At 41.1% G+C, this 26488-nt stretch overlaps 1 protein-coding gene and 1 non-coding gene across 21 annotated transcripts in view; one reads left to right on the top strand and one right to left on the bottom strand.

Moving 5' to 3' along the window:
- Window positions 1–26488, top strand: part of Lrrfip2 (LRR binding FLII interacting protein 2) — a 102819-nt gene that overhangs the window by 23710 nt on the left and 52621 nt on the right. For 9 of the 20 annotated variants that reach the window (XM_076917400.1, XM_034483961.2, XM_076917407.1 and 6 more), the window contains exons 4-8: window positions 15133–15219; window positions 16678–16728; window positions 21635–21691; window positions 21790–21834; window positions 25354–25422. In XM_076917400.1, the coding sequence (XP_076773515.1) occupies window positions 15133–15219; window positions 16678–16728; window positions 21635–21691; window positions 21790–21834; window positions 25354–25422 (309 nt within the window). The remainder of the gene's footprint in view (window positions 1–15132; window positions 15220–16677; window positions 16729–21634; window positions 21692–21789; window positions 21835–25353; window positions 25423–26488) is intronic. The other 11 variants (XM_076917411.1, XM_034483955.2, XM_034483958.2 and 8 more) reach the window with 4 other exon arrangements.
- On the bottom strand, window positions 12165–12268 carry LOC117693892 (small nucleolar RNA U13). Its single transcript, XR_004604486.1, has one exon. It is a non-coding gene; the product is annotated as a small nucleolar RNA U13 (small nucleolar RNA).

Genomic DNA, 26488 nt, shown 5'->3' on the forward strand with positions numbered 1-26488 from the left:
CTATACTACCGAACGTTGGAGCATCAAATCTTCAGCTTTCTGGCCCAGAATCATCTGACAGACCTTGGTGATGCAGGATTATTAAGGACTGATTACTCTGTCTAGGCAGATATAATCAGTCAACTATTCTGCATGTGTGTCCTTTTCTGGACAGTAATTTGTCTGTAGATGGAGAGAGGCAATTCTTGCCTAGTGGCTGTTACCACACAACTGGAGTAACTCCAAGGATGCTCAATTTCTTCTTAGAATCCACGACAGGAAGCTGTCAGGAGCAGACAGGTCTCTAATCAATATGAACATTAATATATAAATATATGTAGCGTCAGTTCTATGGACTTCTGATGTTTTGAAAACCAACTATCCATGTAAGGTAACCTGGACTGTTGTCTGTTCACTCCTCTCAGCTATTTCTAAATAAAATATGGAAAACACCCTAACAATAAACTCAAAGCCATGAATTTGCTATAGTCCCTTAACTCATAGGTTAACCGTCCCAAATCAGTTAAAAAAGTTAAAAAAGGGCTGGGTCTAGGCATTCTATTCCTAAATGTGTTATACAGGCACAATGCCCATGAGCGTATCAATATTCATCTCATTTTTATATTAATAAGAGGCTCGTACCAATGAAAACCTTAAATTTGAGGTCAAAGTAAATTTTGTACCATTTAAGAAATTATAACTTCATCTTGATAATAATTATACAGATTTCTACCAATAGGTTATGGCTATGCAATAAGTCCTAGCTAATCCCCCCTGTTCCAACAAAACCACTACTTGTCCCTAGAAAGACAGACCATTATTAACCACATTAGTCCCCAAGCTCAGGGAATAGGGGCGCTGACTCTTCTTTAACTTCTTCAAGCTGTTAAGGGCGTTGAGATTTTAGCAGAGGGGTGGCGGGAAGAGTAAGTTGATAAGCCTCTGATGCTGTGTCTTCACTGAATCCAGATGGAATTCCAGGACATCAGAGGTTTGGGCAGGTCTGCAGGAGGGGCCATCAGGAGACCATTCCACCTGGATATTCAACCCATGTACAGCCACCTAATCTAAACACTGTTGTGGATGGCTGGAAGTGCATAATGTGAGGAACATGATATAGCTGTCTCCTTAGAGGTCAGCCAAAGACTAACACACTCAGAGGACAATGTTCACAATTAACCACTGATATGATCAGGGGTTTCCCAATGGAGAACTTAGTGAGAGGACTGAAGGAGCAGAAAGGGTTATTGACCCCAGGTGGAAAGCAACAATACCAAACAACCAGAGCCCCCCAGGGTCTAAACCACCAGCCTGGGAACACATAGGGAGGGACCCAAGACTCCAGAGGTATATGTAGGGGAGGATGGCCTTGTCGGACATAGGTGGGAGAGGAGTTTCTTGGTCCCATAAAAAAAAAAAAAAATGAACACACAGTGGGGGGTAGGGGGAATGTGAGGGCAGGGAGGGGATAGTGAGGGGGGGTAGGTATGGTCACTGCCTCATAGAAGCATGAGGAGGGGGATGGGATGGGAGGTTTCTGGGTGGTGGGAGGAAGTAGGCTAAGGGGATAAAATCTGAAACGTAAATACTACAACCAATTTTAACAAGCGGGGAAAAAAAAGTCTTCAGAACTAACATCTTTAAAAAAAAAATGTCAGCCCCCTGGGGGTGGGAAATTTTTTTTTTCTCTTGATACTAAAACTTGTTCTGAGAATTGTATATTGCAGAATACACAGCCTTGGTGTATCTACTCATCAAGCAAGCATACTGAGCAGACAACTTTCAAAATTGTCCACTGAACCCTACACATGTGCCCTGGAACACACACATGCACATGCACACGCAGAGGCAGATGCACACACACATGCATACACAAAGAAAATCTATTTTTTAAAAAAAATATTGGGGGCATTTACCTTTTTTTAAAAAACCAATTATATATACTAAGGAGTAGTCTGAGAAGAAATTGAAACCTTTAGAAAGGATTGAAGATGGGCTTTTTTTTCTATAAATATGTTTATTATCATTTTTGAGAATCTCATATATGTATTTAATGTATTCTGCTTATCTCTATACCGCATTACACCCAACTACCCCCATCCAATCTCCCTCCCAACTTCATGTCCTTTTTCTTTGTTTTTAAATACCCCACTAAGTCCAGTTAGGGCTGCCTTTGTGCACGTGGGTGTGGGTGCACCTGCTGGAACATGGGCAGCCTACCACGGGTCACACCCCTGGGTAAACTGACTCTCCCTTTCCCAGGAGCTGTCAGTTGCCAATAGCTCTTTAGCTGGGGTGGGGCCTCATGAGAACCTCCCCTGTCCTTGCTGCAATGTTGACTGGCTTGGTCTTGTGTAAGTCTTGCGTAGGCAGCCACAGCTGCTGTGAGTTCCTGAGTGGCAAAGACCCTGTCATGTCCAGAAGACAAGGTTTTAGAGCAGTCTTCCTGCTTTTAACAATTGTATTTTCTTTTAGGCAATCTAAATTCTTTTTAGTGGCTGAATAATCATCCTTTGTGTGTATATTCTTTTTGTTCATAAGTTCATTTGTTGATTGTTCTTTATTGGATTGCCACTTATTGCCTAAGGAGGTAATAGCCATTTAGGCATCTAGGAGAACACTAGTTTGTGGCTCTTGATTATAGATTAACAGCCCGAGGAAAAGGTATGGAGAGGTAGATTGGGCTTAGGTAAGAAGACATGTTCTAGCAGTGCTTTATGGAGTGGCATCCATAAGAGCTGGTCAGAGCTGATGGTAATATTGCCGTGCTCAGTAATTAATTTATTTTTAGGTCATGGTAAATAGTACAAAAGCTTTCTTAAAATGTGGATTACCAGAGCTGGAGAGATGGCTCAGTGGTTAGGAGCACTGGCTGCTCTTCCAGAGGTCCTGAGTTCAATTCCCAACAACCACATGGTGGCTCACAGCCATCTGTAATGAGATCTGATGTCCTCTTCTGGTGTGTCTGAAGACAGTGACAATGTACTCACATACATATAATAAATAAACGTTTGAAAAAGTGTGGATTACCATAGTTAGCAGGAATTAGGTGTATTAATTCCAACTTTCACTTAAAGGTATAGTTACTTTTTAAAACAAACATGAACTTTGGTTTTTTGTTTATTTGTTTGTTTTATTTTTGAGACAGGGTCTCTCTATATGATTCTGGCTGAAACTCACTCTGTAGACCACGCTGGCCTCAAACTCACAGATCCACTTGCCTCTACCTCTTCCTCCCTACAGTTGGGATTAAAGGCATTTGGTACCACCTAGCTTGTGTTTTATTTAATTAATTTTTTGAAGTATAATTTTCTTTTTTTTTAATTTAATTTATTTTTGAGACACGATCTTATGTGTCATGCTGGCTGTCTGGGAGCTCTCTGTGTAGACATGGTTAACTACATCTGGCAAAGTGAACTTTTAATATTTATTCAGCACACATTTATTGAGCATCTATTATTATGGACACTGCTACATTTACAGGGTATAGAGTGTATGATTCTACCATGGAGCTTCAATTCGAAAGAGGAAATAGACACTGAAGACCACATAATGGATTCTTCCTCAAATTTCAGACACTTATCAATTCCTTTTTGTCTTGAAAAAAATCTGTGTCTGCTATAGTCACTGGGATTCTTAGAATGGAGGAAACATGTAATATGTGTATTTATAACTGCTAAGTGCTTTGAGAGGACTGTAAACAGTTTCATTAAATAGTGTGCCACAAGGGACATGTTTGAGGGCCTTGGGAAGGCTTCCTTGGAGGAAGTGGCCTTTCACCTGAGGTTTGAAGGATGAGGGCTATTCCTCAAGGGAGAGGGAGTGTCAGAGAACTTTTTGTAAGCTTGTGAGGTTGGAGGAGTGTATAGAATTCAAGGACTAACAGCAGCAGCTAAGGTTTATTTAGCTTTTACTATTATATACTGTCTCAGGTACTTTAGTGAACAGCCCTAGGCCTTTTAATGCATTACTATTTTATCTGCTGAATATAAGCCACGGAGACATCAGGTAACCTTGCCAAGTCCATAATGCTTGGAAGGGTGAGAGCTGGAATTTCCCATAGTTCCTGACCTCTTAAAAGATGTGGATGCCATCATCTAGGGCCTCAGGTGACAGCTGAGACAGAGGAGAAGAAAGAGAAATACACTAATTCAAGCTAGTAATTGCAGCTAGGGGCTAGTTTTGTTCCCTGGGCTGTTTGTCAATGTATGTGGACATTTGTGTCTGTCACAGTGAAGGGTGGCATTTGGAAGGTGCCTGCAGGTGTGGGTAGAGGCTGAGGATGTTGCTAAACTTCCCAGTGCACAGCACAGGAGTGATGAGCAGAAGCCCTGGTGGTAGACTCGGATGGATTGAGCTCAGGAGCACCAGTCTGTACTGAGAACAGTGGGGAGATACTGAAGGTTTGTGTAGGAAGTGGGATGATCAAAAGGGTGACTTAGTATAGGCTGGAGATTGTATCAGAGAAGAGACATCAGTGGTTTCACAGGTGAGTCAGGAGCCACAGGTGGTGGGGGTGGTAGGAATGGGGAGGTAAGTAGTTGGTGCTCTTGAGTAGGTATGGATAGGTGGCAGAGACAGGACTCGGGCGAATACATCTGGATAGATGGTAGGGAGAATCAGATGGGGGGAGGGCATGATTGCATGTTGGCATGTGTTGTATTTCAGGTGGCCGTGAGACAGCCACATGGAGATGTCACAGGGTGGTTTGAGAACACAGATTGTGAGCTCAAAGTCGAGGGGTAGCTTTAGCAGATTCTCGATTCTTGTATCTTATTGGCACATTGGAGTGACTGAATAGTGTGATTGCCATCATCTAGGCGAGGGGAAGGTGACTTCTCTTTGGCTGAGTTGTAAAGAGTTTCAGGTCAAGGTAGAGTTTTATCTTTGACACATTTTTTTTTTTTTTTTTTTTGCTTTATGTATTTGATTCATATTATTCTGTGAAAATTGGGTTTGTCAGAAAAAAAATAATTTCACAAGTCAGTTATTCCTCTTTGTAATTTAAAAGTGTTCTCAATGTTGGTTCACAAAATTCGTAAGTGATTGTGAAATAGCAGTTACTTTTTTCAGTTATGAGAAGTAAATGTTTTTCCATTTCTACCCAGTTAAAAAAAATGTTCTCCTTTCTGCTTACTGACTTTACTAGCACATCGTCTGAAAGAGCTGCTCTAAGTTGTGACTTTACCCAGAATTCTTTCAGGTGTCTTAGTGCACGCATTGAGCCAGTCTTTGTTTCCTCCTTATCCTCAGCTGAGGAGAAAAGGGAGAAAGAGAGATGGAGCTGAAGCACTCCTTGCCAGGCTACTACCCACTGCTGCCTGCTTGTCACTTCCTGCCTGCTTGTCACTGACTTCAGGAAGACCAGTATTGCTCTCAGTATTTCACCGTGATTTGTTGCTGTCTGGAGTCAAGGGAGCATGATTACGCTAAAGGTTTTATTTTCTCTAGGTACGATTGAGATGTTCACTGTCACCTTTGGCATTCAGATCCTTCAGTACCAGTATGGTAAATGGGAAGACATTACTGGTGTGTCTCCCCCACCCGCCATCCCCCCCAGTACTTCAACCTGGTACTCAACATCCCTCCTTTGGTTAGATTGTGTCATTGCAGATCCTACATTTTGCTTTTCTTGGGCTATTTATTAGTTTGTAACCAGATCTCAGTAATTAAACTTCTTAACCTTTGATTTCCTTTCTTATTTGGTAAGATTGTTTTTGCTGTCAAAAGGTCTCTGAGTAAAAAGAAGATACAGTTGTTTGACAATTATGAGAAGATGTTATATTTTCTAGATTTTATTGTTTTAGTTTTATCTAATACATATTAATGCCTATGTTCAGAAAAATTTAAATATTTGTTCTCAAATACCAAAGCTTTTTAAAAAAATTATCAAGCACACTACATGTTAAGGTCTAATTAAGAAAAAGGATACCTCACATTTTGGATTGAAGGGAAGTTGCTAGGAACATGGAATAATAACTCTTATTTGTTAATTTGGAAACCATGGCAACACAATAAATATTATGTCTCTTAATTTGTTCTTCAGTGTTCTTTTGGCCTGAGTGCCATGGAAGAATAAACAAAATTACCAGTAAGTGCTGAGCACGCGCTACCTGAGTTATTCAGTTTTTCTTGAGGGTTTCAGTCGTTTTTTTAGACACAATCTGACTATATAGTCCTGTCTGACCTCAAATTTATGATACTCCTGTCTCAAGCGCCCAAGTGCAGGTATTATAGGCCCCTGCCTTCACACACCTAGTGAGTGAGGAAAGATTTACTTCAGCTGAGTGGCCCCAAACTCATAGTGGTCCCTTGTGCCTCAGTTCCCTGATTTTTGTATTTTGAATCTTAAGTGTCTGTAGGTACAAGGGTCTGAAACAGGTAGTAGGATGTGGAGAACTGAACTGCTGGGCCTATCACATGAATACATCATACTGGTTACAGTGGTGATGCTGGAGGAGTTGGCCAACCAGGAAGGGGGGTGGTTCCTGCCGAGGAGTTGGAATTGACTTTGAATGCTATGGGGCTACCATCAGATTAGGCTTAGGGGCAGTTTCCCTAGTCACCATGGGAAGTGTCTGGGGTCTGGAGGAGGGGAGAGCATGGTGAGAAAGTTGCTGTTTGTATCTCTGGAGATGATGAGACCGTGGAGGAAGCTGTGGCAGAGGGAAGACAGAGGTTCAGGGAGAATGGCAAAGTGTCCACACTTAGGGGCTGAGTAGGTGGGCTCAGGGACTGATCTGTGGGGGAGGCTAGGAAAAGGGAAAGAGCCTTACGGGCCTTCATCACTTCATCTTCTGAGTCGAGGGACAGTGATGGGAAGCTATAAACAAGAAGAGAGACCTTAAAGGGAAGAGTCTATGTTTCATTAGGGATTTATTGAGTCTGAAGTTCTTGTGGGACAGGATCCATTTCTTATAGACCATCAGATCAGATGGGTGGGAGAGGAGCCTGTTGAGGACATGATTGGACATGAAGATTGGCTGACTTTTATCAGCTGAAGTTAGCATCACCAGGAGAGAAGACAGAAGATTAAGCCTGGAAACTCCATTCTGTTCAAACTTTAAGGATCTACAAAATAAATGTGTGTCCACACAGAATTCAGAAGAGGGATGGTAGAGAGCACAGAGGAGACCAGAAGGTGTTAGTGCTGCAGGACACCAAAAGCTTCCAGGAGGAATGAGGGGTTAGTGATTTCAGCTGCCCAGAGAGAAGTGAGATAAGAACTTAGGAATTCCACTGGGTTTGGTAGTTAGAGGTCATTAGTGACCTCTGACTGAGTAGTTTCAGTTCAGTGATTTGGGCAGAAGCCAGACTGTAGTCATTTGAACCAAGTGGGAAGTGAGGCAGGAGCTATGTAAGAACTGGGCTGCCAAGGGAGACTGTCGATCTGAGCTGCGTGGAGATTCCTTACTCAATTTTTAAAGATGGGACAGACCTTGTGCCTAATTTTGATGAACCAATAGAAGGAGAAGCTAAGACGGGAAAGGTGGATAGTTGGGACAGGGTCCTGGGTGGGTGAGTCGTACATGGCATTTTGGAGGGATGTGTTTGAGGGTGGTGGGCTTGGGGCAGCTCTGACTCAAACAGGAGGGACAGCTCTTCAGTGGGACTTCAAAGGAAGAAGGACAGTGTAGAGCCTGGGAGGTCTGACCTGCGCAAGAAGATGTGGAGGGAGGCCTCCCTCAGGCCACAACCTGTATCTTCTACTTCAAGCACATCTCTAGACACATTTGAAAGATTCCTTCTGTGGGGGGAAAGCATTGGCACAAGAGGAGAAATACCTCATGTAGGAGAGAGAAGAAAAGTGACATTGCAGAACTTTCTCCATTGACACTCAGGACCATTTCCATTGTATTTCTTAGAAATGCTCTTTCCTGCATATTTGAAACGGTCTGTATTAGTATGCTACGGTTGTCAGTGGTACCTATTGTGTTTCTGACAGCCTCTGTGGTTTATAGAGTATGTATATCCTAAAAACAAACCAAAACCACCTATTTGTGGCTCACTAGGTATTCTTCATAACCTGATGGACCTACCCCAATTTACAGAACGTAGGTGCATCTTATAGTTGGTTAACTCTATTGCCTCTGAGTTGTTAGATACTAGATTCAGTCTATTGTGAAATAAACATACCTTTGTTTCATACCAGAATAGTAGTCTCAAGTGAGATGTGATATTTGCATTTTATCAAAGTAAACAGTGAACACTGCCCAGCTGATCAAGCAGCCCCTCCTTCCTTGTCTATCCAGTGAACAGAGTTCTACCAGGATTGACAGGCCTCAGGTGAGTCTCTGACTGGAATGCTGCAGGAATCTCTAGCAGATTTAACATAGTCACTCTGCCTGCTAAACGTAAGCAGTGACCGAATCCGAATTTAACATGCAGAAAGCTTGTGAATGCTTTTGGGTATTGGACACCAGAAGGCATATCAAGGCTGACAGTGTAGAAGTTTGAGGAGTTTTACTGTACTTGTTCCTGGGGGTTTCAGTAGGTTGACCTAATAGCATATAGCAGGAAGTCTCAAAGAAGGGAGAAGCTGAAGTTAGAATTAGGAAGCTTTGTAGTGCTCTAGGTGAAAGTGGTAAGAGCTGTTGGGAAGAGGAGGAGTCTGTTGGAAAGGATCTGGGATGGATTTAGGAGGTTAGGAGGTCCTGAGGCTTGAGTGGGATGGTGTGGGCTCCCTTGCTGGAGACGGGGGACCAGTGAATCCAGGCTGCCCACTGGATAAGGGTAGAGTTGCTTTCACTCACCCTGGTCTGCTGCTAGCTCATCCATTAGGTGTTAGAGATGAGGCTTTGATTATGACTGAGAAGTCAGAGGGTGTGGTGCTGGTTCTGAATCCTCATTGGTTCATAGCTGAAACTACGATCAAAGATGAGCAGAAAGCTGGGGCACAGTAAAAGGAGGTTATCTGCATCTGGTGTGCAGGACTGGTCAGAGAACCAATAGAACACCCAGGGCACCTCCACAGAAAAGAGAATTGGAGCTCATTTGAAAACCACCCAAAGCATAGCTCTGTGGTTTGCCTGAGGAGATTGGCTCAGACTACATGTATAGACAGGTTGTAGTAAAGAGGGTAATAGTATGGACTACCAATGAGAGTCTTAGGATGTGGGTCTTGGCTCCAGTATTTGCAGGTGAGGTGATGTTATTAACAAGGTATTTGTCCTGTGTACCTCAGAGACTGATTTTGTGGGTTAGAAGCAATCAGGCATCCAGTCTTGCTAATAAGTCAGTGTTCAAATGGCAACAGTTAGAGCAATGAGATCTCCCTTTGCCCACTATCTGCAGAGTGTGGTTTTTATTTATTTTTTTTGAGGTGGGATCTTGCTATGTTGTCTTTGCTGGATTCTAATTCCTGGGCTCAAAGATTCTCTGGCCTCAGCCTCCAGACCAGCTGGGACTACAGTTATACCTGACTATGCCAGGTGAAAGTTTGGGTTTTGATTATAAGGAAGTTATTCTGATAATATTGTTTGATTTTAGGTAAGGTTATCCCTTAGCAGACTTACTACAGTTTGAATTGGATTCTGATGTATTTTCATAAGCTTATTCCTCAGACTTTATTCCTGGATCATGATGTTTAAAGATTACTTAAGGTTTACTTAGTAATTGGTCCAAGAAATGCTATATATTCTGTGTCCCTCTTTGAGACTTCTAATGTTTGTTGTTATTAATATTCTGACTTAAAAAGAAGTTCAACCCCAATATTTCCTAAACCTTTTAGGTCATAAAATTTCCTTTCTTATGTTTATACATTAAACTTTGTGAACTGGAATTTTGTATATTTTAGTATTTCTCTCTCATTCTCTTTCTCTGTCTCTCTCTGTCTCTCTGTCTCTGTCTCTCTCTGCCTCTCTCTCTGCCTCTCTCTCTCTCTCTCTTTCTCTCTCTCTCTCTCGCTCATTGTTTGTCTCCCTCTTTCTATATGTGTGTTTGTGTATGTCTTTGAGATAGGTTCTCATATAGCCCAGGCTGGCCTCAGACTCATGATGTAGATAAGGATGGCATACTCCTGCCATAGCCTCCTAGGTACCAGAATTGCAGATATGTGCCTCCACACCTTGTAACTTGGGTTTTTTTCTAATGCACTTTTATTTATTAAGAAAACTTAACTTATGATATAATTCAGTGTGCTGGAGAGCTGGCTCAGTGGCTAAGAGCATTGACTACTCTTGCAGAGGATCTGGGTTTGATTCCCAGAATCCACATGGTGACGTACAACTGTCTGCAACTTCAGGCTCAGACAATCTCACACCTTCTTCTGCCCCGGTCACTGCGTGTGCATGGTGCACAGGCATACATAGAGGTAAAAATACACATGCACATAAAATAAAGATAAAGATTAAAAAAGTATATAACAGTGACCAACACAGGTACCATTTTAGGATATTACATGCCTTTAAAATCTGCTTACTGTGACGTACGGTTATCATCTTTTATCTAATTGCATAGCATTTCATCAGCCCCTGGAGAACTCCCTTCTTAATTAGCAGTCACTCCCTATCTCATCCTTCCCTGGCAACCAGTAGTCTAGTTTCTGTCTGTATAGATTGCTTATTCTTGGTATTTTATAGACATAGAATCACGTGTCACTTTTTGTATCTGTCATTTCTCACTCAGCAAAATGTTTTCAGGGTTTATCTATGTTTTAGCCTTTATTAGTCTGTGTTTGTTTTAATGGCTGAATAATATTCCAGTAGTGGATCCCCCACATTTGTTTATCCACTTGCCAGCTGCTGAAATGTTGGTTATCTCTGCATTTTGACTGTTATGAGCAGAACTGTTGTGAATATTTGTGGGAACATGTGTCTTCATCTCCCTTAGGTTCACATGTAGGGTGAATGCTGGGCTTTGTGTCAACTTTATCTTTAACTTCTGGAGAAACTGCCATACTTTCCCAAAGCAGCTGGATATGGTTGCACACTTCCAGCAGGGTGTATGGGTTTTGATCTTGCCACATTCTTGCCAGCTCTAATTACTTTGCCTTAAAAAATAATTTATTTTTATTAAAGTCATTCTAGTAGCTGTGACTGGTGGCTTAGTGGAAGTGAGGTCTTCTTCTATCTTTTCCCCCCTCTCCTTTCTCTTTAATTTTTTTTTAAATGAGTCTTAAAATATGTGACACAGTTTTGGTCAAGTTCTTTCCATTAATAAGCACTGAGTAAAAACAAACAACAATAATGACTCAAAGCTTTCATGTACCTAGAAACATGTGTCCACACAGCACTGTTTCTTCCTGAAGCTTTTTCCATACTCATCTTTTATGAGATGTTATCTTTTCACTGACTAGGTAACAAGTGTTAGGGATGATACTCGGCCTGTCCCTCAGCTACCTGGGCACAGTTGATGGCCTTCCCAACTCTTGTGCTTCTTGGAATATAGTCAAGGAAGCTTCTTAACAGGCAGCCTTGCTGAGGACCTTACCAATGATGACAGCTGTGCCAGCTTTCAGCTTTGTAGCCAGACAGCACTGAACCTTGTCTTCAGCACACTGTCAGCAGTGAGCTGTGGGAGGCTGGTAGATGGATGGAAGCTGCATGGATTTAGTTTGGATGGCTCGGGATAGCTGCTTCCAGTGACAGGTCTGGATTTTTTTCTTGCTTGCTCTTATTTGTATCACTGCCTGGACAAACATGTTTAATGAACAGCTCCCTCAAGAGTAGCTGCACTCAAAGCTTCATGGTGCATCTTCACTTGTGACATGGACTGACATGACACTTGTGACACTTCACTTGTGACTCGGACTGGAGAAAATCAGCCACTGCACTGCATTTGAGAACTCTAGTTATCCTCAGTTCACAGGGACCATAGCAATACCACCAGTATTGTAAACATTCTGGAAGGGCAGGCACAAAGGCCTGTAGTTCTACAAGCTGGTGGCAGGATTCAGTCTATGCCTCAAGTGTGTGGTTCCACTGGCATTGGCACCTCGTGAGTGACATTCCATCCTGTGAACAAAGGCATATTAGTACTTGACTTAGACCAGGAATTTGGCACACATACTCATAATGAAGGTTGTAGCTCATTTTCTTAGTGTGAGTGCTGCCTTACTAAGCAAGAACTTTGTCCCTCTTCTGGCTGCAGGGACCAACAATTAGTTGTTTCATACCGAGTGTATAAGCTAGAAGGTATGCACATGGGTCTACCAGCCTGTTGTTTTTTTTTTTTTTTTCTTTTCATGTCAGACAGGTAATGTGCCCACATCATAACAAGGTTTATGGGCAGCACGTATCACACAATGGCATGAACACCCAGTCATCATGCTTTATGAACCAGAAAGGATCAGCCCTTTAAAAAAAAAAAAAAAAAAAAAAAAAAAAAGGCAGGTTTTTCTGTATAGCCCTGGCTGCCCTGAAACTCCTTCTGTAGATTAGATGGGCCTCAAACTCAGAGGTCTGCCTGCCTCTGCCTTTCCATTGCTTTTTGAGAGACCATCTTTAAATTTACCAACATCAGCAGCAACAATCAAGGCAGCATATGCAGTCCGTGCTCATGCACCTGCCATTACATTTTATATGAAAGTCTATGCCCTAGGGTGTTGCGGTAGATATTAGAAAAGGCAGCTTGGCCCCACTTGCTCCTGGCTGCCACCATGTTCCTGCTCTATGTTATTGCTTTAGCTGCAGCATCGGCTGGTCAGGAGCAAGACGTTGGCGTGGCTGTTGCCTCCGCCAGTCAGTTCCATGGAGCCCACGGCTCTAAGCATGGCTCTTGGGTCAACTCTGCCACCCTCATAGTGCTCAACTCAACCCCAGACAATAACCGCCATCCTCACAGTACCGGGTAGGAATAAGACTCTTAATTCTTAAGATTATCCAATGGATTTATATATTAGCAAATGCTCAGTATACAAGAGAATTGTACACAAGAGAATTAGAATTAGTACACAAGAGAATTAGTATACAAGAGAATTAGAATTGTTAACCCAATTAGAATTGTTAACCTAATATTTAACCTTTTGACATGAATAACTACCCCAGACTCCTAGAGACATGTATGGCCAAGAACAGGGGAATCACCACAAAGCAGAGACCAGAGAGATTTGAATGGTCCATGTAGCACATCAAACTGTTTATGAATTTCCTTGATATTTTGGCTTTAGTTTGAAATATACTTCATTTTTCCCTTTTCTTTTTCTTTCTTTTCTTTTTTCCCTCCCTCCCTCCCTCCCTCCCTCCCTCCCTCCCTCCCTTCCTTCCTTCCTTTCTTTCTTTTTTAGCAAATGTTGAGGCATTAAAGTTGTGGAGTGCCAAGAGGCATGCGATTCTAAAACGTTTTATTTATTGGATGTTTTGCCTGCATGTCTCTGTCTTCTACTTGTGAGCCTAGTGCTCAGATGCCAGAAGAGGGCATTTCGTTTCCTGGCACTGGAGTTACAGACAGTTGTGAGCCACAGTGTGGGTGTTAAGAACTGAACTCAGGTCCCTGGCTGTCCTGGAACTCACTATGTAGACCAGGCTGGCTCCAACTCACAGAGATCTGCCACCTCTGGCTTATTTTTTAATTCTTAAACATTGCTTTTAATAGATTGTGTGCATGTGCGTGTGCGTGTGCATGTGCGTGTGATGATAACTTGCATGGTTAATTTTCTCCTTCCACCATGTATGTCCCAAGGGCCTTTACCTTCTGGGTCATATTTGCCTACTCCTCCAAGCCCAAAAGACAAGGTCTCTTTGGGTAATCCTGGTTGGCCTGGAACTCACTGTGTAGACAGGATAGTTTTGAGATTTTATTTCATTCTTACTGCCTCTGCCTCCTGAGTGTTGGTTTTAGAGGTGTATGTCACCACACCTGGCTTGAAGTTTTAATATAAAGTTATAAAGGAATATAGAGATATGAGTACATAGTGTTTATGAAAGACAGAGGCAGGTAATCATCCTATGTTGTGGGAACTCTTTCCTCAGGAGATGAAAACAGATGTCTTGCTCTTTATTATAGGGGCTCCTGCAGTAGAGCAAAGTGTGATTCTACTAATGTTAGTTAATCAGGCCTGTGTACAGAGCACGATCAGAGAGTCACTTACAGGACCAGAGTAGCCACACCACCCATGGTCTCATCTGTGGAGAAGGATGAGTTTTGTGAAGCTGCTTAGATGGAGTCTCTGTTGGTTAGCCTTCCACTGTGTGTACTCAAGCACCTCCTGAGGCCACACAGCCATGTGCAGTTGGGGCAGAGTCTCACTCAGCAGAAAGGGGGGGATGGGATTAAGATGGGAGGAGCCTTGTTTCTGCTTTCACCTCTTCCCTCCTGGCCTTGCTGTCCCTCCACTTCTTACTTTAACTACAGGCAACGGGAACCAGTAGAGGACTTTAAACACCTGAGTGGCGTCAGAGACATCTTTGTCCATTTTGTGGTCATGTGGAGGATGGATTATAGGGCCGATTCTAGAGAGATGATTTGAAGGTGGTTGTAGTCCAAGCAGAAGACAGAGCTGAGCTTTCCCTTTGTGACTCCATTTACATCAAGTGTGAGCACAGCAGATTATTAGATATCAGCAGTTGCTTGGAGCTAGTAGGGGTATAACAGGGAGGAATTATTCATGTATGTGGATTTTCTCCTTGAGGCTCTTGAGTTCATAGTACTAAAACCCACCGAATTATATTCTTCAAAATGTAGAGGTAGTCCGCATCCATGCTGCCCTGAGCACACCTGGTCGTCTTCAAAAATGATGTATTACCTTTGATGCTTAAATTATATCTTTCTTTAAGAGGGAGGAGCAGGGATGGAGGCCACAGGGAACGGGTGGAGACCCTGAAACGAGCAGAGTTCAAGACAGTCAGTGATAGCAAGTTTAAATATTGGCAATATTGAAAATCAAATAACAGTTGTTTCTCAAGTTCTTAGTCTCTACAATTGAATTGCTAAGAAATTAAGGAACAGATCAAGTTTGGGGGAAGTTAGTAGTGAGCTGTGTGTTAAATGTGTAGTCAAGGCAAGCAGCTGAAGATAATGGCCCTGACTTCAAGACTTGAGGCCAGAGAGAGAAGGAAATGGATGAAAGTTGATTGAAGTCAGGCAAACTTGTTAAAAATATTTTCTTTTTCCAACCTCCTTGGAAGATATGTCCCATTGTCCCTTGTCCTCAAGTCTGGTATGTAAGTACTTTTGCCATCTTTTTGTAAAACTGAGGTTTATGTTACTTTTCAGGCAGAAGCAAGGCTAGCAGCAAAGCGGGCCGCCAGGGCAGAAGCAAGAGACATCCGCATGAGGGAACTGGAGCGACAGCAGAGAGAGGTAACGGAAGCTGCCTTAGCTGGCGCATACATACGTGCTGCATGTGTGCAGTGTATGGGGTGAGGGGAGGAGAAATCTCACGGTCTCAGATCTCCATTTTCAGGGCAGGAGTACAGAGGGCTTTTGTAAGACACAGGCATGATAGGGAGGTAGTGACAGGAAAATCCTCATGACGGACAGACTTCCTCAAGGTGCAGTCTCCTCCCCAACCAGGTCTGGGTCTTGCCTTCCTAGGTGAGCAACTGCTTTTTCCTTTTAGATAAACCAGTTCAGAATGGACACAAAGAGAGAAGGGGGCATGGCAGAGCGTATATGAAAAAGATGGGTTGTTAAAACTACAGGGGCCCAGGGTGCAAAAGTAAGGGCCCTTTATTTTACTTCATAATTCCAATTCTCTGCCTTCACGATGATCAATTTAGTAAGTCTGTTCTGGACGTTTTCCTGTGTTTTCTGACTTATAATATAAACACAGTTTCTGCCTGCATTGTTACTATGCTTACCGTCAATCCTATTTCCATAGAATGAGGGGAGACACCTCCATAATGGATCTTTGTGCTAAATGGCAAAGTTTTGAAATGGAAGGTTTTACATGAGATGTGTGCAGGTCCAGGCAGAAACATCACAGTGAACCCTGATCTCCCCAGCTAGCTAGCTGAATCCTCATGCTTACCATTTTGAAGCATATTTGGTAAGATAGGGAAATGTTCATGTAAGAATATGGGGGGAAACCTCAAACTATAAAATTAGTAGGATACCCCAACACAAAAAGTAAACAACCAGTACCTATATCTAGGGTCAGAAAGGACTGGTTTCATCAGTACCTTGGTTTGTTGTATGGGATTATAAATGGGTTTCATTATGTTCTGTAGTTTACAGATTTATATTACGCTTTTGTCATCAAAAAAGTGGAAAAAAGTAAAACGGGTAAATGGAAACTGACCTAACATAACATACTTGTTAACCTTTCTCTCTGACATTGATTTTGAAAACACTCACAAAAATGTTTCAGTATTGTATTTACAAAGGGGAAAACATCTGTGGAGGAGGAGAAAGTAATTTATTTTGATGTTATTAGTTGATTTTCTATTGATAAGTTAAAAAAATTTATATATTTGTTTTCTATGTTGATGTAATTTTCTCCCTTAGATACAGCTTTGAATATTGGCTGCAGTTCTTGGCTTGGAATGCAGTGTTCCAATGCGTTGTCTTTATACTCTTAAGATTACATGAAGTTATAAATAGAAGAGATAGTTATTAATAGAAGTTCTATCTATGCAGAGAACCATGCATCTTTTTGTTACTAAACATACTAGCTTATTAATTTCTTGTATTTTCAAAGTATAGCTTTGATCAAATCACCTACTATTGTTGTCTAGGGCAAGTGTGTATGACTGAGACTTTTTTGGAGAATGGAGTGAATTGAAAACCACTCAGCTCATAAAACTTTTGTGTTTATAGCCTTCTCATCATTCCTTTGACCGGAAATGGGGACAGATTCACAAGTGGCTGGTAGGCCAGGATTGCCTGCCCTGCATGCTGTGATAACTGCTGAACTAATGCAACATGGAAGCAAAACATTGACTAATGGTTTGCGAAGTAGGCGGTGTGTTCTGTGTGGGCCTAACGGTCACAGAGCAGCTGTTCTGTCTGTAGTGGATTAGATGGGTACTGGAGTCCAGCATTTTCTTTTGTAGTCAATAGACTCTCTTCGAAACTCATGAAAACCTCAGATGAAGAAAGGTCGGGTAAATGAATGTATGTTTTCTTTGAATGGGTTTGCTTTTCCTCCCCAGTCCCTGCTTCCTCCTCTCATTCTCCATCTTTAAAAATTAACTCCTCAGGTTTTCCATGGGAGGTAACCCTAGGTCTTAGCCCATGTCTTCTGAATTCGGTTCTTATTTCATCTCTTAGCTCCTTGTCAAGTCCTCTACTCCCATGCAGACTTTTAGCTACAAAAGCAAATACCATGAGCCAGTAGAATAGTAGCTGGCAATCATGAACTTTTTTCAAGTTCAGTTATTTTCTAATCAGGATTATTAATTTGATATGTGACTAGCTTGAAAGGTGTGGTATATGAAGCCCAATAATATTATGCAAATACTTGAAAGTGTATTTTTATGAGAAATGTTGATAGGTATGTTAATCACCAGATTCAAAGAGAAGTTTCCCTGAGAGTTTAAGAACATTGTCTCAGCCGCTGCTCAAACATCACCTTCCCAAACAAGTGCTTGTAGAGCAGCGTGGTAAGGAGCATCCGTTCCTACACGGCCCGCTGTGTTGACCTTTGGATTTAGGACTTCTTCAGTCATTGTGATAATCAACTTAGTCAACTGAAAAAGATGCTTGGCAATCTAAAGTCAGTGGCTCCTCATGTATGGGCTTGCTATTTTGGAGTGCAATCTGTTCTTTGTAACTGAAAGTAGTATAATTAATTTTATCTAATACATTTTCTGCATGGGTCATATTAATGCACAAAGAAGAGTATTTTGTTTGAATAAACAAAATCACTTAATTTTACATATACTTTAATTTGTTTTAATTAAGCATTTTAATTCTAAAATGACTTAATGTTTTAGTAGCTTAGGTCAAACTAGAAAAGTTAAATACAAACAAAAGCATATATTAAAAATCTGATATTTGTCTGTTCAGGGGCTATGAAGATAACCATTTAAAAGGGTCATTGATTTGTGTGTATCTTAACTAGTGAGAGTATTAGACCTATGACGTTTTTGGATGGAGGCTTAAAGTGCAGTTGGTGATTGACCTGAGTCTTGACTGAGAGTTAGGACAGGGCATACATAGAAGGAGGGCTTGGTTCAGATGGGAGTAACCACACCGCACTTCTGTGATGCTGTTTCCTCCTTCCAAGTAGAGTCTCCCATTCCCTCTTGCCTCACTCTTGCTCCCTTGTTAGTGAGCCTACATAGCTACCTGATATTCTTGATATAAACTCTAAGTGGTTAATAAGTTTTTGGTGAAATCTATAGCATTTAATCACAAATAGGACTGTTGATAGATGGTTCTTTCCATGTTAAATATTTCCCTTGATTCTAACTCTTTTTTTTGTGTCAGATTAACTTGCTGGGATGTGAATGGGGAGCATTAGAACAGGAAGTTCAAGAGTGAAGGAAGCTGCTGTGTATCAGCACTGTGCTGTAGCTTTTCACGTCACTTTACTATAGGGGCACTTACCAGTTTATATATGGGCTTTTGTCAACTTGAAACCATCTAGAAGTACCTAGGAAGAAAGAATCATTGTAACTGAGGAATTTCATCCATTAGATTGGCCTATGGCCATGTCTATGAGCCATTTTCTTAATTACTAACTGATGTAGAAAGGTCCCAGCCCACTGTGGGTGGTGCCATCCCTAGGCAGATGGGCCAGGCTATGTAAGAAAGGTAGTTGAGCAAGCCAGAGCAGGCAACACAGTAAGCAGTGTTCCTCAAGAGTCTCTGCATCAGTTCCTGCTTCTAGGTTCCTGCCCTGACTTCCCTCACTGATGAACTATAACCAGTAAGTCAAATAAACCTTTCTTCTCCTAACTTGGTTTTGGTCAGTGTTTTATCAGTCATAGCAACAGGAAGCAAACTAGGACAAGAGAGGAGCAGGTAGAGGTTTAGTGACTGACACTGGCAGAGTCAGAGTCAGAATGTGAAGGAGGAAAGGGGAGCCACCACTGGTGCAGAGGGAAGCAGGGTAAGGGGAGGGCCAGGTCCTCCTGGGTTTCCATACAGTCCTGTGTAGCCAGCTGGCCATTTCTCATGATTCTGATTTCAAGTTATCTGCTTCAGTCAGCAACCTTTGTGTGGCTGGAAGAGTAAATGCTGTTTCTAGGGTTTCCTAATTTGAAACTGAAGGAGCAACTCCAGTGCCAGCTTAATAATATTTGTAGACAGTGAAGACAGCCAGGCTTGCTCTTGGGGCTGTGGTTTCCTTTTACTGAAACCACTTCTCCTTACTTAAATGAACTTTTAAAAAGAGCGTGTTTTAATTTGATTAACCCAATTTGAATATAAGATAAAGTTCCAGAAAGTTCTGCTTTGAAGTTTTTATACTTTATTAGTTCTTATGAAAAACTTAGTCATCATAGAAAACATCATTGCAGAACCTTTTCTCCATCTGTATTTTACCATTATCAACCACTGGCTTTTTATCCACGACTTTAAAATTTTAGAATACTGGGGCGGCACTCAGAGCAGGAGGAAGCTCTGTCTCCGAGCTTTATTTCCAGCCTGCTTTTTACTTTTTGAGACAAAGTCTAAGTTGTCCTGGCAGAAGAAGTCTGTTGGTTGTGACCTTCCTAGTGTGGGTGCTTAATTTGTCATTCATGAGAGTTGCCAGTCCTCAGCCAGGGAGGAAAGGACTCCCAAAAGTTTGGACTGAATATGTCCCTGTCATTTAAATATTGTCACGCTTGGGTTGCTCAGCCCTAATAAGGCTACCCAGGATTATGACAGCGATTGTTTCTCATGACTTTTCAAAGAAGAGGAACACTCTGCTTTGTATTTAGAGCCTTGAGAAGACAGTTTGCTGTAATCTGTTTAATTGTTACTGGTGCTGTTACTTAAGGAAGAGACACTGGGTGTTACTGTAGTACTATAGATCTGACCTGGATGATGCAGAGGGCTGTTCCTCTATGGAAGAAAGGCCCCGAGTTTGTCGTTTCTGTGTAATTGAGCTACAGCAGGGTGGATGTTGTATTTATGGTTCTGTGGTGTGCTGAGTCTGAGGATCTAAATGCTGGCCCCAGCTGTGCTCTTTAGCTTTCTAGGAGATAACTTTCTATCCTGAAGATGAGGGATGTGTTCTGCAGATGTGTTTTTGTTTGTTTGCTTTAGATACAGGGTCTTAACTGTGTAACCCTGACTGGTCTGGAACCCACTTTGTAGACCAGGCTCATCTGTAACTCACAGAGATCTGCCTGCCTCTGCCTCCAAAATGCTGGGATTAAAGGACTGTACCATCACATTTGGCTAGATGTGTTGTCTAAAGGTGCTCTTCTATGGTTGGTAAAATGGAAAGGAAAGAGAGTAAAGAGAAGTTTAGAATATCAGCTTGGTATCCCAAATGACACCAGTGGGCATGTAACATTAATGTCCCTATGCAACACAAGGGTGTCTAATTAGTTTGGAATCTGTTACCACTTAGCACTCTGTGCTCTGCTGTGCTAACTCACATTTCTCCAAAACTTGTGGTTCACTTACAGAAAGTTTAAATCAATGATTCATGCCTAGAGATCACAACCCTGTTGGAAATGGGCCACAAAATCATCATGTTGTCTTTAAACAGAATTTAGGACATGTATTATCAGTTTAGCAGTATACATAGTAGGTGTCAAAAGATGATTTTAAAAAAGTTGTACACAAAAACTGAGACTGAAATGAAGGAGTAAAATGTGGCATTTTGTTTGAATTACTATTTGTGTTGCAATGGAGAGCCAGAGATAGCCCCATCTGTTTTCAGTGGCATAATGGTCTAGTTGATTACTGTGGGGCACTATAGCATTGTTTAATTTTAGAAGATAGCATTGCCGTTGAAAGGTGAGCCTACCTAGACAAGTTAGACGTAGTTTTTAGTCACAGTGCAAGTTACTTTAATAATTTAGACCATAAAATTCTGAAAAATCAGAAATTCCTTATGGTTGCAGGTGATCGTGTTTTGGGTACTAGCTCTTTGATGCCCATGTAAAGCTTTGCTGCATGGCTGCTGACGGGCAAGTGTGGGAATGTTTAGAATCACACATAATGTAGTCAACTCTAAAGTGTAGTCTGTCTCCTTATAAGCTGTATACACATGTATGGGCATGATTTAACTCTACCAACCATGAAACATACATGTTACTTCTTCTGAGTGGTTTATCACATCGACACACTGGGATGTATTTCCTTATTTCTTTTGTTTTTCAGTTAGAATAGTGAGAGAAGTAGGGAAAAAAAAACCAAAACAAAGAAACCAACCAAAAAGTTTCCCCACAGTGAGCACCAGACTACAACCTAAGCATTTTAAAGCAGTGTGCATTCTTTTTAAAATACAGTTCTGACAGAGTGAATGTTTCTTCTCCCTGTATAAGCCAGTGCTTACAGTGACGAAGTCAATCTCTGTGTTTTCAGTTCTTTACTCAGCGTCTGTTTGCTGAGTGCTGTCACATGTTTTTATCTCCGTGTGTTGAGCTCTCTGGGCCATAAGTGTTCGGACATTTGCACACCTGCTGAAGTAAAACTGCTGCCATGCTTGTGTCTGCTTTCCTCTCAAAGCAGCCGATGCTACCCAGCTCAGCTCTGGAACCCAAATGTCCAACCCTGCTTATCCTCAGAAGATGTTGCTGTGCTTTTGATGGGCTGCTTCTGCTCCTTTGCTGTGACAAACAATTACTTGTTCAGTGATTAATTATTGGTGTACTTTCTTCTTTCCCAGGAAGATTCAGAAAGGGCCAGATATTCTCACCGGTCTGGTCACCGCCATCTTAACCTGGTTTGTGGTAACATATATATAAGCTTACCTATGATGCTGTCCCTCATTGGCTTCATTCACTCACAAACCTGTAATATGTTTGCTTTTATTTTTATCAGGGAGTAGAGGATACACTGTCCCTTCGAAGCCTTGGCAGTTACAGGGTTGGTATTCTAAGATGCTTACACTGAGGAGCAAAGCTTCTAACCTTGAGCTTCCGTCAGCAGTAGTGATTATCTAAGCGATCTGACAGTCTCCAATCATACTTCCGCCTTTAACAGTTAATGGAGAATGCTGGCAAAGCTCTTAGTGGACAGAGATGCTTTCCTCTCAATCAGTTCTAAAATCTTAGCCGTTTCTATCTTAACAGAGGTCTCTTCTCAATTTCTACAGAAATTGCTTTGATTTTTAAACTATCACAAAATGATACGGTTGAGTTTTCTAAAATAACATCTACTTTGTCCTAATTTTTAGGGTTTTTTTTCCTCTTCTCATAGTTTAAACTGACAATCTATTGAATGAGCAATAGCTTTGGGGCTTGCCTGATTATTTACAATTATAATTACATGAAACTATTGACTGGAAATTTTTCTGGCCATGTGTAGGAATTATGCTTTGACATTTTGATTGGCACTGTAACGTCCTAGCCTTGAGTGTAGATGCTGTAAACTGAGTGTGATTAGTTGCCTAAAGTCCTGTGTGCTGTGCTACAGCACTGTCTCTCCTTTTATCTCTTAGAGAGCTGTGCCATAAGATGTGTTTTGCATTTTATGCTATTTATGTTTTTTATCAGTAAAGTCATCTTTCATACTAAGGGGTGTATCTGTTCCAACTCTGATCTTCTTCCTACCATATATAAAAATGGCCTAGTTAAGCTATTCCAACATACCAGGTATTAACACATTTATATTTATTTGTAAACACTCCATTATACTCTAATACATTGTTTTATTTTGGTGGATGTAATCTATTGTGTTTTTAGAATAACTTTATACACTGGTTTTAAGTTATACCTGCTTTCTTTAGTTGTAAATTTTAGAATTGTTTTAGAATATTTTCAAGTTTTTAAATAAATCTCAGATTATCAGTGACTTAAAGGTGGCATTATAGGTGGTCGGAAAGCTGGCCCAGCAGTTAAAAAGCACTTGCTGCCTTTGCAGAGGACCTGGGTTGAATTCTTAGCATCCACACGACTGCAGCTCACATTTATAACTCCAGATCTAGGGCATCTGATGCCATCTTTCTGGCCTCTGCAGGCACCAGGGATTCACACTGTACACACACATACACACAAGCAAAACACTCTTTAAAATTATTTATATATATATGAATGTGGTTTTCTTTTCTTTTTTTCTTTTTTCTTTTCTTTTTTTTTTTTTTTTTTTTTTTTTTTTTGCAGAAAATGCATCTATTTGTTGTATTTCCTACTAGAGGAAGTTTTTATTTCCTCTTTAAATTACTTTAAAACGATTCCAACAAAGTCCACCAAAGTTTCAAAGTTGAGAGTCAAGGGCAATATTCCCTTCTTTCTGTAACTAGTTTCTTTGCTTTTATAATGCTCACAGTATGAACTTTCACACCTTCCTTATTGAGCTGAGTAAATTTGCATATAAGCTTGGGGAAGCTGGTTTGGGTTAGTTGATCTTTAAGTTTGACCTGAGTTGGGGAACTCTAAGTCAAACCTCCAAAGAAAAGAAACCTGCAGTTAAACTGGTAAGGACTATTTCCCTGGAGTGGGTATAAAGTTACAGTTTAACTCTTCTTTTCTTTAATGGTCACTATATGAGTTTCCATGGTAGAGGAAGTCTCTTTGTATTTTTAAAGTTAATATATGAGGGCTGAAGATGTAGCTTAAGTGGTAGAGTTCTTGACTTGCATGTGCAAGGACCTGGGCTTAATCTCCATCCCTGGCAGGGGAAAACCTGTGCTTGAACTTGAAAAGTTCTAAAGGAGGCTGGACTCTCTAAATCTGTATATGTACATATGCAACATATTTGACATATATAGATTTTACAAAATTAAGCCTGAATGCTCACTGATAAACTAAATTACATTTTATGTATGTATGTATGTATGTATGTATGTATGTATGTATGTTTCTTTTTTTTAATTGGATATTTTATTTACATTTCAGATGTTATCTCCTTACCCCATTTTCTCCCACCCCCCCATCCAGGAACCCCCTAACCCATCCTGCCTCCTCCTGCTTCTATGAGGATGTGCCCCCACCTACCCTCCAACTCCCACCTCCCCACCCTTGAATTCCCCCTCCCCCCCCCCCCCCCCCCACACACACACATACGGAGTCCAGTCTTCTTGGGACCAAGGATCTCCTTTCCCACCTATGCCCAACAGGGCCATCCTCCCTTATATACACAGCTGGAGCCATGGGTCCCTCCCTCTGTTCTCCCAGGCTGGTGGTTTAGACCCTGGGAGCTCTGGTTGGTTGGTATTGTTGCTCTCCTCATGGGGCCACAAACCCTTTCAGCTCCTTCAGTCTTCTCTCTAACTCCTCCATTGGGAACCCCTTGATCAGTTCAATGGTTAGCTGTGAGCATCTTCCTCTGTACATGTCAGGCTCTGGCAGACCTCTAAGGAGACAGCTATATCAGGCTCCTGTCAGCATGCACTTCCTGATATCCACATTACATTTCTCTTAAACAATGTTCTTTGTTTTTGATCCCTCTGCGGATGGAGCCCACTTCCAAGTGCTCCTCCACTGAGGCTCAGCCACACCCCCAGCCTTTGAGATCATTCCCAGGTTTGGTTTTAATTAGATGATATTAGGATTCCAACCATTTGGAGTTTCATTTGTTTTTTTTGCTTTTGGGATTGGATCCAGAGTATGTGGTAGGCCACTGAGTGGTCAGTAGCTCTGGATTACTGGCTTTTCAAATGACCACCATTTCCATTAATCTGAACATGTCAGACAGCTTCTGTACTGTGTAAAAAATAAACACTATGGATGGTCTAAAATGGTGACCTAAATATTCTTGTGGTTTACCATATGATTTAAAGGTTTCATTGTTTCTCTACCTGTTTTTGTAAGCTTAAGAGTTATGTATTTAAAAGGCTCATAATGTCTACACATTTATTTGGTTTTGAAGTGTTAACAGTACCTAGATGTGGGTCAGGTACATTTAATGGTTTTATGCTGCATTCCTGGGACATTGAACTTTCCATTTGTCCAGTTTCAGAGACTACTCTGTTGAAAGGTGCCCCTTATAGAAGCTATATGGGTCGGAAGTGCTATAGACATTAAGACTAAAGATAACAGGAACAAAAGAAACCTGCGGCTGAATCCTGACTTGGGGGAGGGACTAATAAGTCAGAATCTTGGACTGCAAAATAGAACTGTTCATGCCTGCTTGTTACTGGGAGCAGATTGCTAATAACATGAAGTTAATAAGTCAGTTAACTGCCTTAAAAAACACTACAAATGTTTGATTATTGTTGTGTGCACCGAATACAAGAAGACAATAGTAGAAATCTCAAATTACGAAATAGAGTGACCTTGAATCAAAGGATAATCACTATTCCCCATTTGTGGAGTTTTTACTATTTAGTTACTGTTTCTTTAGTCATATACTTCTACCTTTGAAATAATTGTGAACTCAGCTTTTAATTATTCTTTAAACTTGTCTTTTGTTATTTTAATACTACACTGTTTAATTCCACTGAAGAGTTCATCGAAGGATATTCCTGGACCACACTGGAGCAGAGCCAGTATGCCTAGGAGGAGAGAGATGATGGTGTGTAACTCTGAGATATGTGGTCTTAGATTTTCATGCATTTCTTGTTGATTTACAGTATTCTGGACATAGTAACATCAGGAATAGCCTGGTAAGGCATGAGTGTTTCTGCTTTGTTTCCTTGTGTAAACTTTAAAGCAAATTTCTCTGAGGATTAAAGCCTTTTCCCCCTTTTAAATCTCACTTTAGTGATAAAATGCTCTGAGAGAAGCATCTTAGGGGAGGAGAGGGTTTATGTGGCTCACACTTCCTGGTCACAGACCATCACTGAGATAGGTCATGGCAGAAACTCAAACAACAGCTTGGAGCAAAACCATGGAGGGGAGGGTTGCTGCTTGCTAGCCTCCCTTCAGACACATGGTTAGCTAGCTTCTTTATGAAACTCATGACTAGGGATGGTGTTGCCTACACTGGGCTGGGCCCTCCCTCCCACATCAATTAATAAGATAACATCCCTTCCCTTCCACTTCCCCACCATGTTCCTACAGCCATTGATCTAGGCAGTTTTCAATCAAGTCTTTCCTCTCAGATGACTATGGGCTATGTCAAGTTGACAAAGCTCTTTAGGAGAAATAGATTATAATAGCATACATAGAAGTGTTTTATCCAGAGTCCTTAATATTATCAATTTTCCTTCTTTTGATAATTTTTAAGTGACATCACTACTAGCTGCCATTTATCAGATAAGTTGTGTGTGTATGTATGTGTGTATATGTGTGTGAATGTGTGTATGTGTGTGTTTAGTTGTTGATGTATCCACTTGATGGGTTTCTCTGCTGTATATAATCTGGAATTTTTAAAGCTAGCTGAATCCCACATTGTATTTTGAAGAAAGAAAAAATGGGAATACATTGTTTTGATTCTGCTTGCTAAAACACCCTGTCATCTACAGAGATGATGAGAAGGTATGCTTACCTTATTGGGGTAGGATAATTCATGTGTGAGAATGTGGACTTTAATACTGTATGTTTTGGTCATGGATATTTTTCCCTAAATAAATGTTTTAATAGGAAAAAGAAATAAATAAAACTTATATAGAGAAGGGATTTGATTTTCAGAGAAATGT

Source organism: Arvicanthis niloticus, chromosome 21 (genome assembly GCF_011762505.2).
Source record: "Arvicanthis niloticus isolate mArvNil1 chromosome 21, mArvNil1.pat.X, whole genome shotgun sequence".
Lineage (NCBI taxonomy): Eukaryota > Metazoa > Chordata > Mammalia > Rodentia > Muridae > Arvicanthis > Arvicanthis niloticus.